The 15,053-nt window shown below is 37.7% G+C and overlaps 1 protein-coding gene across 1 annotated transcript in view; it reads left to right on the forward strand.

The window, feature by feature from the left end:
• The first annotated feature begins 6,012 nt into the window (after positions 1–6,012).
• LOC141546792 (uncharacterized) overlaps positions 6,013–15,053 on the forward strand; it is a 28,784-nt gene continuing 19,743 nt past the window's right edge. The window contains 3 exon segments of the mRNA XM_074274909.1: positions 6,013–6,117; positions 6,119–6,169; positions 6,171–6,295. Of these exon segments, the coding sequence (XP_074131010.1) occupies positions 6,013–6,117; positions 6,119–6,169; positions 6,171–6,295 (281 nt within the window).

Here is a 15,053-nt window from a genome sequence, read left to right on the forward strand (position 1 = left end):
CCCATACATGTTACATGTGTTACAGTATATCCTAGATACAATATATGTGTGTAAAACTGAATTTCTTTTTGCACAGTAAGAATCGGATTCAGAAGGTATAAGTAACCTGGGTAGAAAGACAATAGTGCAAGCATTTTACACTCAATTTCCAATGTTCCTTCTCTGGGTGTAGCTGATTCTGTCCATCATTGATCAATTGGAACTGAATTGGATCTTCTCTATGTTGAAGTTATCCACTTCAATCAGAATACATCCTCATACAGTATCGTTGTTGAAGTGTATAATGATCTCCTGGTTCTGCTCATTTCACTCAGCATCAGTTCATGTAAGTCTCTCCAAGCCTCTCTGTATTCCTCCTGCTTATTATATTTCTTTCAGAACAATAATATTCCATAACCTTCATATACCATAATTTACCCAACCATTCTCCAATTGATGGGCATCCACTCAGTTTCCAGTTTCTTGCCACTATGAACAGGGCTGCCACAAACATTTTTGCACATACAGGTCCCTTTCCCTCCTTTAAGATCTCTTTGGGATTAAGAAGCACTGCAGGGTCAAAAGATATGTACAGTTTGACAACTTTTTGAACATAGTTCCAAATTGCTCCCCAGAATGGTGATCCAACCTTCTTTAAAGAAAAGTTTTGAGAGGAATTTAATGCTCTATCCTTCAATACTCCAAACTGAAGATAGAGGAGGCTGAAGGAATTGAGAAGGTATCTTGTTTCTTTCCCCTATACTTTACTCCCTTTCCTACTCTCTTCTTTACTACTTTTCTAGTCTCTGTGGAGAATGGGCTCAGAGTTCATACTCTTTCAAAATATCAGTGGTCCCAAGTTTATATCCAAATGCAACGTTGTTAGACAAGATCCTACCTCTGTCCCTGAGGTACTGGGTTCCAAAGGCTGCTTCTTACTCCTCAGAACTCTGATGCTGGGCTAGCTAACAAAACTGGGGCAGGGCTCTAGTCTCTGACCTCCATCTCTGATTGCTTTCACTTACAGTGAGAGAATAAGCATCAAGGCAAAGAACTGAGGTGCATACTCATGGGTCATATGCTGATCTCAGATAGGAAGGGCCTGAAGCCTTTACTTTTATACTATCATTTCTCTTCTTTCTTCTTTTCTTGGCCACTAGGTAGGAAGAAGTCAAACCAAGGGAAAAGACAGCTTATGGTCAAACAGTATTTTAAAAATGTGTCCTATGTAGCTATGTAGGCAATGAAAAAGTCTACTTTTCACCAAACAGAACAAGTTACAGAATGTATGTGTATTCTCCCAATTCCACATGGGGATTGCATTTGCTGAGTTCTCTGTATTCAGCTGGGTTCACGGGTCAATCATCCATTACACTAGTTTTCAGAAAGTCTGTTATCTGAATAAGGTTTATTATTTTCTCTTCTAAGCTATTTATTCCCCTAACTTTTCCACTGAGAGCTTATGTACTTCATACTTCATAGTACTTATGAACAATTCATTTTTTTCTTCAGTTCTCTGTGGAAGTTGTTACTAAGACACCCTCTTCTTTTGGGAGATGTGTAGTTTCACAATAATTTTTAATAGTGGTTGTTTTCTTTGGTTAACTCATCTATCTAAGTTTAATACCTGAATTTTTACTAGGGTTAAGGCCAATCTTCACCCTATCTCCTTTGCCCCCAACTTCCCTCCTGTACTTTGGATGGTGTTGCCAATTCTGTTTGGTTTCACCTTGGGTCAACTGGGTTTCTGTCTTAACTTTCACCTAGGGGTAATTATGAATCTTTAAGGTTCAGAGTACTAGACTACTAAGTCATCTTAGAACAAGATGCTCAAAACTCTGGTATGTTTGGAACTGGCTGAACCACACTTGCACTGGCTTTATCTGCTTTCTGGGGGCTTCCAAGGAAATTTTTTGTGGATTTACAATTTTCCTGGGGAGTTTTCATGGTAGCCTGTCCTTCTGATGCCTCTGGACAGAAAGCTATCACCAATATTTTTTCGTACAGCTTTAAAAATGTGTTATCTGACATCTGATCTATACTTTCCCCTACAGATTTGTTTGTGGCTGTGTTGCCCAGGTATTTCTGTATACTGCACGTAGTACATGAGTAGGCAGATACTCTGGGCAGTTTTTCTGTCAATCACTACTGACCTCACTGAAAAATTGAAATTGTGAGATTACAGTATTGTTTGCTTACACTGGAGCTGGCTTTGATAGGGATCCCCTTTCTAATTGCCCATGAGTTTCTGGCTGACTTTTTGTATATTTCTAAGGTGGAAGAAGTCATTTATTGTAGTTTTTCATTGAATTTCTTGGTCATTATTTGGTCTGGTATAAATTTGAGGGTGTGTGTGTGTGTGTGTGTGTGTGTGTGTGTGTGTGTGTTCACGTGAGCACTGAGAGCATGTTGTAAATACAGAGTATCTCAACAGCCTATCTCTATTCAAATACCTTTTAAACAGAATTTGGCTAGGCTAACATAAATGGACATTTACCATATAATCATAAAACAGTTCTGAGTTTCAGGGTTCCACAGTTTTTATCTCTAAAGTTCTCCTGTGAGTATTTTGCAATTAAATAGCCACACACATGCTGAAAAGTCTGAATTAACAAAATCTTAAATATAAAATAGGGGCTTATAATTCCTACTATAAGTTTCTAGAGGAATGCTATATAGAACAAGTCATGAAACATTTTGAAATGTAAGCAAAGTCATTTAACTTTCATCTCAACTCTCTATGGTACCAATAAGTCCTTCAAGGTTTATATTTTCTAGGGAGCCAGGCCAGGAGATAGGCATGTCCTTCTATTGAAGATTATCTTCAAGTAAAAAGCAATTTCAGTTTTTACTCATTTCCAATTGAGGGAGAGGACTAGGTGCTCCCACCCTAGTGAAATGAGTGAAATGAAAAAAGTTGCTTCTAAACCTGGAAATATCTAACTCATAATCACTATTTGGTCATCTATGTTAGCAAAAAGAAACAAAACAGAAGAATAAGCCAGAGGCAAAAGACTCAGACTAACCTAGTCAGCATATGTGTTCAAAGTCACTCAAACTGATAGTACAAGAGGGAGAGATGAGGAGGGAGTGAATTTCAGGCATGGGGGATAGCCAGAGAATATGTCTGGAGTATGGAGATGAGAATGTCTTATTGAAGGAAGAGCTAGAAAGGCCAGTGCCACTAGATCATAGAATACATGGGAGGATGTAAGAGGTAAGAAGACTAAATAGGAAGAGCTATTTCAGGTTATGAAAGGCTTTGAATACCAAAGAGAGGAGCTAATATGGTGGTTACAGAGAGACATTGGAGTCTATTAAGTAGGAGGGATGACATGATCAGACCTGCATTTTAGAAAAATAACATTGACAGCTAAATAGAGGAGGGACAGGAGTGGGAGAGACTTGTGGCAGGGAGACACACCAGCAGCCTTTTGCAATAGTTTAGGCATGAGGTGATGAGGTCCTGTATCAAGGAGGTGGCAGTATGAGGGGCAGAAGAGAGCATATACAAGAGATGTTATGAAGGCAGAGTGAAGAGGAGGAAAGGTTCCACAGATATCCTAAATAGAAACCTCTGGTTCTGTGTCATTTATTAAGGGATTTTCTGCATTATATTTGTCTTTCTATTTTATCTATCTATCACCTATCTTTATATCTACCACCTGTCTCTACATATATAAAAATATATTTATGTTTAGATAATTTTTTGTTTAGAATAGATTTTTTTATTAAAGCTTTTATTTTCAAAACATATGCATGGATAATTTTTCAACATTGATTCTTGAAAAACTTTGTGTTCCAAATCCCGCCCCCTCCCATTTCCTCCTGTAGATGGCAAGTAATCCAATACATGTTAAACATGTGCAGTTCTTCTCTATATATTTCTACAATTGATAATTAATTTCTAAAGTGTACCAATTCTCTTTTCCTTTAAAGGATTTTTTTTTGGTTTGTTTGTTTTGAGGTGTTGGGGGTAGGTGGAAGGGGATTACTCAATAATGACTGCCTTATTTGGAATTCAAACTTCATTTTTCTTTAGTTTGGTCTTTGCACTTGGATCAGTCTCTGGAGCAACCTCTAGTACTTTGCTTTCTAAATTGGCCTCCAGTGATTCAATTACTGATGCCTAAGATTAGTCATGTATTTGCTCTGAAAAGTGCTTATGCAAACATTGTTAGTTCTCCTTGCAGAAGAATTGTGCCATGGATGAAATGAAGGTCAGTGAGCAATGAGCAGTAATCTTTGCTGGTTGTAGAATACAAATCCAGTTTGTTCCTGTTGTTATGCTGGAGAGTTGGATAACACACATAACTTGATGTCATGGAATTGCTGAGACAGGTAATAATGGAACTTAACATATCTGCAAAGGGAAGAAGGGTCATGCATATCCCAAAGTAGGATAGTCTGGTCTTCTTTTGAATCTCCTTTAGCATCCAGGATATTGCCAGTCACAACAATCAGTTCTGAGTATGTAAAGGGGGAAACAGAGAATGAGAGAGAGAGAGGAGAGAGAGAGAGAGAGAGAGAGAGAGAGAGAGAGAGAGAGAGAGAGACAGAGAGAGAGAGAGAGACAGAGACACAGAGACAGAGAGACAGAGAGAGAGAGAGAGAGACAGAGACAGAGACAGAAACAGAGAGACAGAGAGACAGAGAGAGAGAGAGAGAGAGAGAGAGAGAGAGAGAGAGAGAGAGAGAGAGAGAGAGAGAGAGAGAGAGAACAGAGACAGAGAAGAAACCGAGAGACACAGATAGAGAAAGACAGAGAAATAAAGATGCTTAAAGATAGAGACACACAAAGACGCAGAGAATCAGACAGAAAGACACAGAGAAAACCAAAGATAAAGAGTTAGAGACAGACAGAGAAAGAGAGGACATATAAAAATATCAAAATATATTTAGTCTCTTGGTTCTGCACTTGCTAACTAGGAAATAGTACTAATTTTTCAAGGTTCTATTTGATAGCTTTTTTCTGTCACTGGTAAAAAGAAATTAACACTATTTCAAGACCAATGTAATTGATTATATTAAAAAAATTATATATATATGTATACATGTATATATGTATATATGTGGGTTTTTAAAAATGGTCCTACTAGGTCCCCTCTGTTCCTGTTTTGTTTCATGATTTCTCCTTGGGATTCCTGCCCTTTTATTCCTCCAAATGAATTTTATTTTCTTTTTGTCTAGTTCTCTAAGATGACACTAAATGAGTTTAATTTAATGAGTAAAATTGTAAATTAGTTCTAGGTAGAATTGCCAGATTTAGCTGCTTAGCATAGGATGTTGGCCTGTACCTTGAACATCCTTAAACTATAGGAAGGATGCTGCCGGTCCTGTAATGGCAGCTGGATGAGGTTGTTCAAATGCTACTGGAGCTGGGAGTCAGCCACACAGTCACTGTTATGTTGGGCAAGTCCCTTCTTCTCAGAATTACTTCTGTCCTCCTCCCTGTCTTCTCTACCCCAGTGTGGGGGATGGGCTGCTGATATTACTGCTTTCAGCTGCCTTTTTAAAGATTGCTCTATCTGGCCTGACCACATAAAGATGCACACTTAATCAACCCTAGATCACAGCTGTCTGGCTCTAACTACACCCCTTGAAACTTGTTCCATGCTTTTTATAGTCTGTAGCACAATGTTTATCAGGAGCCCTACTATGCTTGCCATGGCCTATCTTTTGGGACTACTCTTCTTTAATCTTTCAGGTATCTCTTCCCTCATTCCCTTCCTCCTCTCTTCCTGGATTACTAGTTTCCAGATATTTCTGTTCCATTCTGTTCCCCATTCTTCCTTCTTCAATTTGTCTGGGTATGCAGTTCCTTTCTTTTGGCTCTCAGTTACTTGGGCTTTTCTCCCGAGGAACCCCGAGTATGAGACCCAGCCTTTCATTAGCTTTCAGGTATCTCTGTCTTGGCCCCCAGTTTTCCTTACCAAGAACTCAGTGTGGGGGTTTGACCTTCTTTTTCCATGTGTCCTCTGCAGGGTCCTGGGCCCAGGTGCAGCTGGTGGAGACAGAAGGCAAAACTGACCCATGAGGGGCCAGAACTTGACCCTGACCTGTACAGCCTCAGGGCTCCGCTTTAAGGACTTTTCCTTTTCCTGGCACTGGAGCCCACCTGGAGGCACCAAGGAGGTTTGTGGCCAGTATCACTGCTGGGTTAGGTAACAAAAAAGAATACAAGAAGAGCCCTTCAAGATAGAGCCTTCATTTTCAGGAACAATGAGGCTAGTACAGTCTCACTGACTCTGAACCATCTGCAGAAGGAGGATTCAGGCATTTACTACTGTGCAAGACTCACCATGTTTATGCCCAGGTACAGGCCCTGACACAAAACCTATACTGCCTAAGGTAGAATCAGCACTGGAGCTGAGAAGACAGCTACTGCCTAACCTATGAATACAGCATGGGAAACCTCTTAGAAGCAATCCGATTAATGTTCCTCTGCATGTGTATCTGTGTGTGTTTAGATTGGGGCAGAAACAAGCTGTGTCTATTTATATTTCAAGTTGAAAAAAGAACTTTTCTCCCAGTCTTAGGTACCTCTCCACATTTCTAGTGGCTCTAGTTATTTCCTTATTCTCATTTGATGCTCCCCCCGCCCCCGCCCTTATCTACCAATCTCAGGCTGATGCCAGGTTGGTTAGTCTTGAACAAGTTGATTTTGGCAAAGAAGTTACTTTTTGGCTTTTCCAAGGGCCTACAAATAAATTTCAGAATATGCTAAATCAGGGTCAGGGCTCTTGTTTCTGAAGAATCTACTGTAGGTAGAATGTATGAAGAGTTGGGAAGGTGGTACAAAGGATAGAGTGTTAGTCCTGAAGTCAGGAAGACTCAACTTCATGAGTTCAAATCTAGCCATAGATGCTTACTATTTGTGTGACCTTGGAGAAGTCGTTCAACCCTGTTTGCCTCAGTTTCCTTATCTGTAAAATGAGAGGGAAAGGGAATGACAAATTACTTGAGTTTCTTTGCCAAAATGGCAAATGGGGGTCATTAAGAGTCTAGATTTAAAGTAGATTCTTCCTAGCTCCAAGGCTAGTACTTTGTCCACTGCCCTACCAGGGGCACATTTTTAGTTGGTATTATGCTATGTATCTTATCATGTTGAGAGAATGTGCCTTAGGGCCTATATAGGGAGCAAAGCTAATCCTTTATTTTTCCAAACTAAGAAAGCTATATATACTAGGTAACTTCACATTCTCTCCTTTTATATATATTTCCAAATTCTCCATAATCTGGCTTCTGACATCATTCAACAGAAACTACTCTTTCTAAAGTTAGCACTGATCTCTGAATTGCCAAATTTAACAAGCCTTTCTCAAGCTACATCCTTTTTGACCTCCTGATATCTTTGATACTCTTCTTCATTCTCCTTCATTTCTAGGTCTTTACTCTCTTCTGACTCTCTTTCTATTGACTTATCACTCTTTTTTTCAGTCTCTGTTGCTGAGTCTCCATCTAAATTACCTTTTAAGTATAAGTATCCTTCAAAATTCTATTCTGAGCCTTCTTTCTTTATACTATTTCATTTGATGACCTTATCAATCTCATAGTTTCAATTATCATAACTATGAGAATGATTCCCAGAGCTATATAGAGTCTTTTGTCTTTCTCTTAGGCTCCAGTGCTACGTCATAGCCTTTTGGATGTCTCAAACTGAATGTCCTATAAACATCTCAAAATCAATATATTCAAAAAAGAATTCATTGTCTCTCCCTCAAAACCCTTCCCTCTCTCTTTATTTAATATTTCATTCCTCTCCAATTAAATGTAAAAACAATTTAAACATTCTTTTAAAAAAATTTGAATTCAAAATTGTCTCCTTATCTTCCTCCTTAACCCCCTCATTGAGAAGGCAAGCAATTTGATTCCATATAGTCATGTTGTTAAAAAAACACACACACACACACAGACCAAAAATTCCCAAGAAAATAAAGTTAAAAAAAAAGATGCTTCAATCTATACTCAGACTCCATCAGTTGGAAATGGATATCACTTTTCATCATAAGTCTTTCAGAATTGTCTTGTATTATTATATGGCTGAGAATAGCTAAGTTCATAGCTAAGTTGGTCATTCAATATTGCTGTATTCTCCCTGTACAATGTTCTCCTGGTTCTGCTCATTTCACTTTGCATCAGTTCATATAAGTCACTTCAGGTTTTTTTTTCTCTCTTTTTGATTTCCCTAATACTGTTGAAAGCATCACCAATACCTCAGTCACCCAGTGTCACAATCTCAATGTCTTCTACACCTCACACATACTCACCTACATATCCATGTTTTCCAAGTCTTATTTCTATATTCATAATATGTCTCATATTCATCTCCTCTCTTTAATACTGCTATTACCCTGATGCATCCTCATCATCTCAAACCTGGACTTTTGTTATAGCCTTCTGGTTGGTCTTCCTGCCTCAAGTCTCTCCTCATTCCAGTTCATCTTTCACCTGGCTGCCAAAGGGCACAAAGTTCTACCCATGTCATCCTTTTGCTCACTGAGTTCTAGGAACTACCTGTTAGCTCCAAAATCAAATATAGAATGATCTACTTGGCCTTTCAAGTTCTTCACAGCTTAACCTCTTCCTATCTTTTCAGTCTTCTTACACTTAACTTCCTTTACAATGCTCTTTGATCTAGCTTATGTGTTTATTTTCTGTACCTCAAACATGACACCCCATTTCCTGGCTCCATGTCTTTTCAGACTGTATATAAAATGTTCCCTTCTTCCTGGATTTCATGGCCTTCAAAATTTAGTTCAAATGCAAATCCTACATCCTGTAACAGATTTTTTTCCTGGTCTCCTCACCCGTTTCCCCTACTGCTTATGCTTTCCCTCTGGGATTATCTTTTCTTTATTTTGAACATAAACTGTCTGTACATAGTTATTTGCATGTTGTTTCTTCCATTAGAATGTGAGCTCTTTGAGGGCAGGAATCAGTGTTTTTGCCTTTCTTTGTAATCCTAGTGCTGTGGATAGTGCTGGTTCATAAGTATTTCATAGATAAGTATTGTTACAAAAATGTTTACTAATTGAATACTAGCCATATACACATGGTTTGGAACTCATATAATAGTAATAGTATGACCCTACAAGGTGGCTTTAGAACTCAAAGTAACAGCTCCCTTTCAACCCAGGAATGAGAATGTAAATTTGGAGAATATCCCAGCTAGGGATTACTTTATCATATAATTTGATTTTTGGCTGTACTAGATTAATTTCATTCTAACTTAAAAAAAAATTCTATCCTTGATGATCTAGCCATTCCATCACACTCCTCACCACTTCCAATTTCTTGGTTTTTCAATTACAAATTATTGTCTAATACCTTGGGAGAATCCAACCTGAGGCAGAACCTTTAGGGATGATAATAATCCCAAACTGAATTCATTCTATTCATTAAAAAACTCTCACTGCTATTATCCCATACTCTGTCCCAGAGATTCTGAACTCCTGATTGCCATTGTTCAAAGCTGTTCTTTGTCCCCCCACTAACATGCTTTGTTGTTACTTCCTCAATCAAATCTCCCCAACATTTCACTCTAAAGCTACCAATTCCTTCATTGTGCTCCCTGGAATGCCTGCTCCATAAATAATAACTTTTTTCTTTCTCATTTTTTTTTATCTCTTTGCATTGATTGAGATCTATTCCTTCCTGATGACATAGCTGTCCCTTGCACTGACTGTACTTTTACTCATTCTATAGACTCACTAGTTGAGGTGGGACTTGGAATAGTCCTTGTTACCCATTGCTACTCTCAGGCTTTCCCTCTACTATCAACAATCAGTGACCTCTCCTCTTTGAGGTTCACTTTGATATAAGCAATTCTCCATACACTTTAGTGTCCTGTGAATCATTTGTGAACACCTTCCACAGACCTTGCCACACCTGGGGTTTAAGGTAGGGCATATATCACTGTGTAGACTGAGCTGGAACTCACAGTGATAAAACATCAGGATCACCTGGGGCAGAAACCAGCTAGTCTGTTGGAGGTGGTGAGAAGAGCATATTTCGGGAGCATACATATACTTCACTCCCACTTAGATACACACTAGGCACTTTCTTCCCCTTTTGATCCAAGTCACAGAGTTCATGGGGATTTCTTGACCACAGACTCATGTCCACAGCCTGAGATCATTTGATCTCAGTAACAGTAATGAAATGACCTTGAGATAAGTTCTGTCCAAAATGGTTCCCCCACTGAGCTTAAATGGCTATTATTAGGTGTAATGGGGCTGACTAATCAGAAGAATCCTAGCTCTTTCCCTCCCTCTGTGGTTTAAGAAAGCTAAGATTTGGTCATCCAAGGAGAGGAAAATCCGTAAGTATTTGAAAGACTGGCATGTTGGAGAGAAATTAGACTTTGTTCTAAAGCATGGCCTGGAAAGCAGTCCTGGGAGTGATAAGGGAAGTTTTAAGAAGCCAGGTTTGGGCTTCATGCAGGAAAGATCTTTTTAAACTATTAGAATTGTCTCAAAAGTTGAATGTGATACTATGAAGGAGAATGAGTCTCTTACTCTTGGAGGTCTTAAATCAAAGGATGGAGATGTTTAGGAGAGTAATATTTAGTGACATTTTCTACAGCTCTACCTCTAGGATATAACTCCTTTCCTCCTCTTTATTCCCATTTCTTCCACCCTACTATTGTTGTGGGCGTAGCCCCCTTTAAGATTCCTTGTCTGATCTACCTTTGGGACAAGATCTGGTCAAAACCATCCTTTTGTATTCCTAGGGGAAAAGATCCGTATCTGAGCTAGTTTGGGCTTGTACCCAGCCCCCCCACTGGATCTCAGCTGGCTTGGATAACCCAACCCCCAACTATCTGCTCAGGTTTCCCCAAAACAGTTTCTTCCTTATCTGAAAAGCCTGCCAAAAAATCTGGTCTTCCAGGAATCAATCTGAGCTCCACCCATTACTTCTTCAAGTAGATAAAACAGCAAAGCTAGAATCATTTTTGGTCAGAGTTGAAAGATGCCAGCCAAGATGCTTGCATCAGAAACTCTTTGTCCCACTGCTTTCGGCGTATATCTTCCTCTATCTAATGCCTTTTACTAACCAGACCTTAACCTTGCTTCCAAACCTGGCAATAAACATCTTTTTACCCATCTAGGTTTTCGGCCTGTAAGTTTATTTACAGGGGACTCTCGCCACCACTAGACATGATTTAACTTTGTATCCTTGTGCCGAATCCTAATGGGTTGCAGGGGAGTTCCATGTGTCTCCCTGTACCCTGAATCCTGCCACTAGACCTTAATTAATCCTATTGAGGTATATACCTCATCATTTGGTTCATCAAGTTTATCACTATTACAGTCAATTAGTACCTGCCTCAATTATTCTAATAACTTCCTACTAGTTCCTGTTTGAATTTCCTCATCAATCCACTCCAACCTTGATATCAGTGCTAGATTAAGCTTCCTTGTGAGTCAACAAGAATTTATTAAATACTTTTGGTATGCCAGGCACTATGCAAAACATTAGGAAAAGGAAAACTTAAAAAAAAAACAACAAAAACCTTCCTGCTCTGATGGAACAAACACCCTGGTATTACCATCCATTTTGCTTACTAGAAAAGTCACTACGCATGTCTTCACTTCCATCTTAGGTAAATTTAAAGTAATTTCTCAGGGAGTGCTGGGAGCCTATTAGCAACTGAGGGGAATTGTATTTTTAGGTAAGAGGCACATTTTCTCAGAGGCAGTGGCTTCCTAATGTACCAAATCTGTGTAGATTTTATCCTTTGAAAGATTTTGATCTCTTGTTATAGCATATATATCTTCTCCCATGGAAACGTTCTTCTACCCTGATTCAAGCCCTCTGTCCATATTGCCCTTTTCATTCATTCTTCAGTAGCCTCTTTTCTTTTTTGAATGATAGGAGTTGTTTCTCCTTCATTTTAAGCACTGATTTGATTAGAGTACATTATATTCTCCTATATCTTCATTAATGACCAAGTTGGGTTTATACCAATGATGCAAGGATTGTTCAACATTAAGAAAACAATGAAAACAAAAAATTACATTAAAAATCTCAAACCACATGACTAGCTCAGTAGAAGTAGAAAAAAACACTTGACAAAGTACAACACTATTTAACATAATATAGGCATGAAAAGGTCTTTCTAATATCACAAAAATATAGTACTAAAATCAAAATCAAGTATCATATACAATGGAGATACATGATAACTTTAAAAAAAAATAAATGTAGAAATAAAGCAAGAATGCCAACTCTCCCCAGAGGGGACTTGGATACTAGAGTTTCAGTAATGGGAAAAGGCCAATGTAAAAGAGTGAGGACCTCAGGGAATTGAACTTTATAGCTTCTCACACACAATAGCTGAAGTCTTCTGAGCAGCTGAATGCTGGTATTTTTCTTGACTCCTGTCCTGATGGATTCCTCTGAATTTCTTTCTTGCTACATCATTTGCTAAGACATTCTGCTTTTCTTTTCCTCAATCATTCAGTCATATTTCCATCATCCCATTCATTTCTTGTCTCTGACAAAAAAGTAAATTTTTTTTTTTGAGACTTGCCCTTCTATCTGCACTCTAGATCACATTATTTCCTACCTTCTCAAGTGGATTGTTCCTTCTATTATCCCCACTTTATTTCTACTCTCAATCTCTCCCATTGGCTTGCTACTTCCTTGATGCCTTTAAATATACCGATGCCTTCCCTATTCCTTTAAATATGCTCACTTTATTTAATCTATCTATTACCTATTCTATCTCTTCTCTCCCCTACCCCATTCCTTTCTTCACTAAACTCTTGGAGAAAGCCATCAAAGTTAGTTGTCTTCGAATCTCATTCACTTCTAAATCTTCAATATCCATACCAACATCATCATTTAATTGAAAATAGGCTCTCTTAAGTTACCAATCATTTAATTATCATTCTTCATTCTTCTTGTTCTTTCCATAGCCTTTGATAAGCACAATCACCTTCTCATCTTCTCTACTTTTTGTTTTCATGACACTGTATTTTCCTAGCTCTTCTATCCATCTGTTAACTCTTTCTCAGTCTCCTTTGCTGAATTTTCATCCAGATTATGGTCACTGAATGCTTCTCAAGGCTCTGTTCTGAGCCTTCTTCTCTTTCCATAATAATTTGGTGATTTCATCAGTTTCCCCTAGGTTCAATTATCATTTCTATGTAAATGACTCCAAGATCTATATAACCTTTCTCCTGAACTTCAATTCTCCAACTTCCTTTAGGACATCTCAAATTGGATGTCTCCTAGACATCTAAAACTGAGCATAAGAGAATTTATTACTGTTTCCTTGTTAGAAAGATGGTACAAAGATAAAAAATACTCAGGAGTATATGAAGTAAATTTGTTTATTTACAGTTCAAGCAAGAAATAGGTGATTCACCTAGGGGCAGTCTCTGGGTAGAACTGCACTTAGAGACATGGGAATGAGCCTTTTATTTTCTATCCTGAAACACAAAATTCCTCCCCTAATTGGTTGGGGATGACTAAATTAACAGACCCCCATTGCATGTACCTCCTTGATATGTTCCCCCTTCCTCATCATATAATTTATGATAAAAAATGGTGGAAAACTCCTCCTTTGGGGAGAAGTTAATATTAATCAATTCTCTCCTTACTTGAGTCTATCTTCAAATCAGCTACTAAAGTGATTTTCCTAAAGCACAGTTCTGACCATGTTAGCCTCCCTGCCTTTCCCCCCACCCATGGCAATAAGTATCAAATATGAAGTCCTCTTCTTGGCATATAAAGTCCTCACAATCTGGTCTCTTACCTTTCCAATCTTCTTACAATCTTTACAATCTTTATTCACCTCCACACACTCTGTGACCTAGTTACATCAGCCTACTTCTCTCTTGCACATGATATTTCAACATGGTATTCCAATTTCTAAGTACATGCTTTGCATGATCTTTCCTCTATTTTTGGAACACTCTCTTAACCTCCAATTCCTTGCTTCCTTGACTTATTTTAAAACTCAGCTCAAAACTATGCAAAAAGCATTGCTATTCTCCTACCTGTCTCTTACTCCACTGCTCTTACTTTCTCTCTAAGATTATCGATCTATTCTGCATTTATCTTGCATATGCATAACTATTTCCATGTAATCTCTATTAAAATGTGAGCTCCCTGAGATCAGAAGTAATATTTTTTTACTTCCTTTGTATTCTTAGTACTTAGCATCGTTCCTGGTACATAGTGAAGCTTAATACATGCTTATTGATTAATTGATTCTTTACTATCCTCAATCATCCAAATTAAGAGTCTTCTCATACTGGTGACCCATCTTTCCTTTATGAGGTGAAAGAATTTGCACAATTTTAATAACTAATAATAATAGCGTTTTAAGATTTGTAAAGTACTGTATATCTGTTATCTTATTTATTCTCACAACAATTTTAGAAGTAGATATTAATATTATCTCCATTTATCTCACCAAATCTATCTTTTATTAGTTCTGAAACCAAGTCATTATTTAATCATCCCATAGTCTCCAGTTATTTAATTTATTACTTTGTGAATTTTAATTTCTCAAGTTTTAAAAATAATCACATTAAACTATCTGATGTATCATGATGCCTTAAATTGCATTCCTTTTTTATTTTATTTATTCCTCATATAAATATAATATAATTTTATTTATTCCTCTTTCATTTCTCTGAGTTTTCCTAAAATGTCTCCCACATTTATTTAAAATTATTTCTTCATACATGGATTTTATGTTTTTAATGCCCCAAAGTCCTTTTTTTGTGGTCCTTAAAATCACCAAATTCACATTTGAAAAGAGGCAACATTTTGCATCCTCCCTTTAATCCTCCTTTTCCTTTATGCAAAAAGTCTTTCTTTAATCCTTTCTAAAATGAAACTTTTCATGTTTTATCTGAAAACTGACTTTTTTACATATGAATTTCATGGTTTTGATACATGAGCTTTTTTTTTTTTGCCCTTTTCACTCACTAAAATGTTTGCATATGAAAGGGCCAGCACCAAACTTTACAAAATTATTTATTACTTTTTCTTTATGTTGAAATATAACTTTTTCCCTTTTCTGCAACCACACTGCTTACTTAAGTGTTAAA

This window comes from Sminthopsis crassicaudata, chromosome 1 (assembly GCF_048593235.1).
Source record: "Sminthopsis crassicaudata isolate SCR6 chromosome 1, ASM4859323v1, whole genome shotgun sequence".
Taxonomy (NCBI): Eukaryota; Metazoa; Chordata; class Mammalia; order Dasyuromorphia; family Dasyuridae; genus Sminthopsis; species Sminthopsis crassicaudata.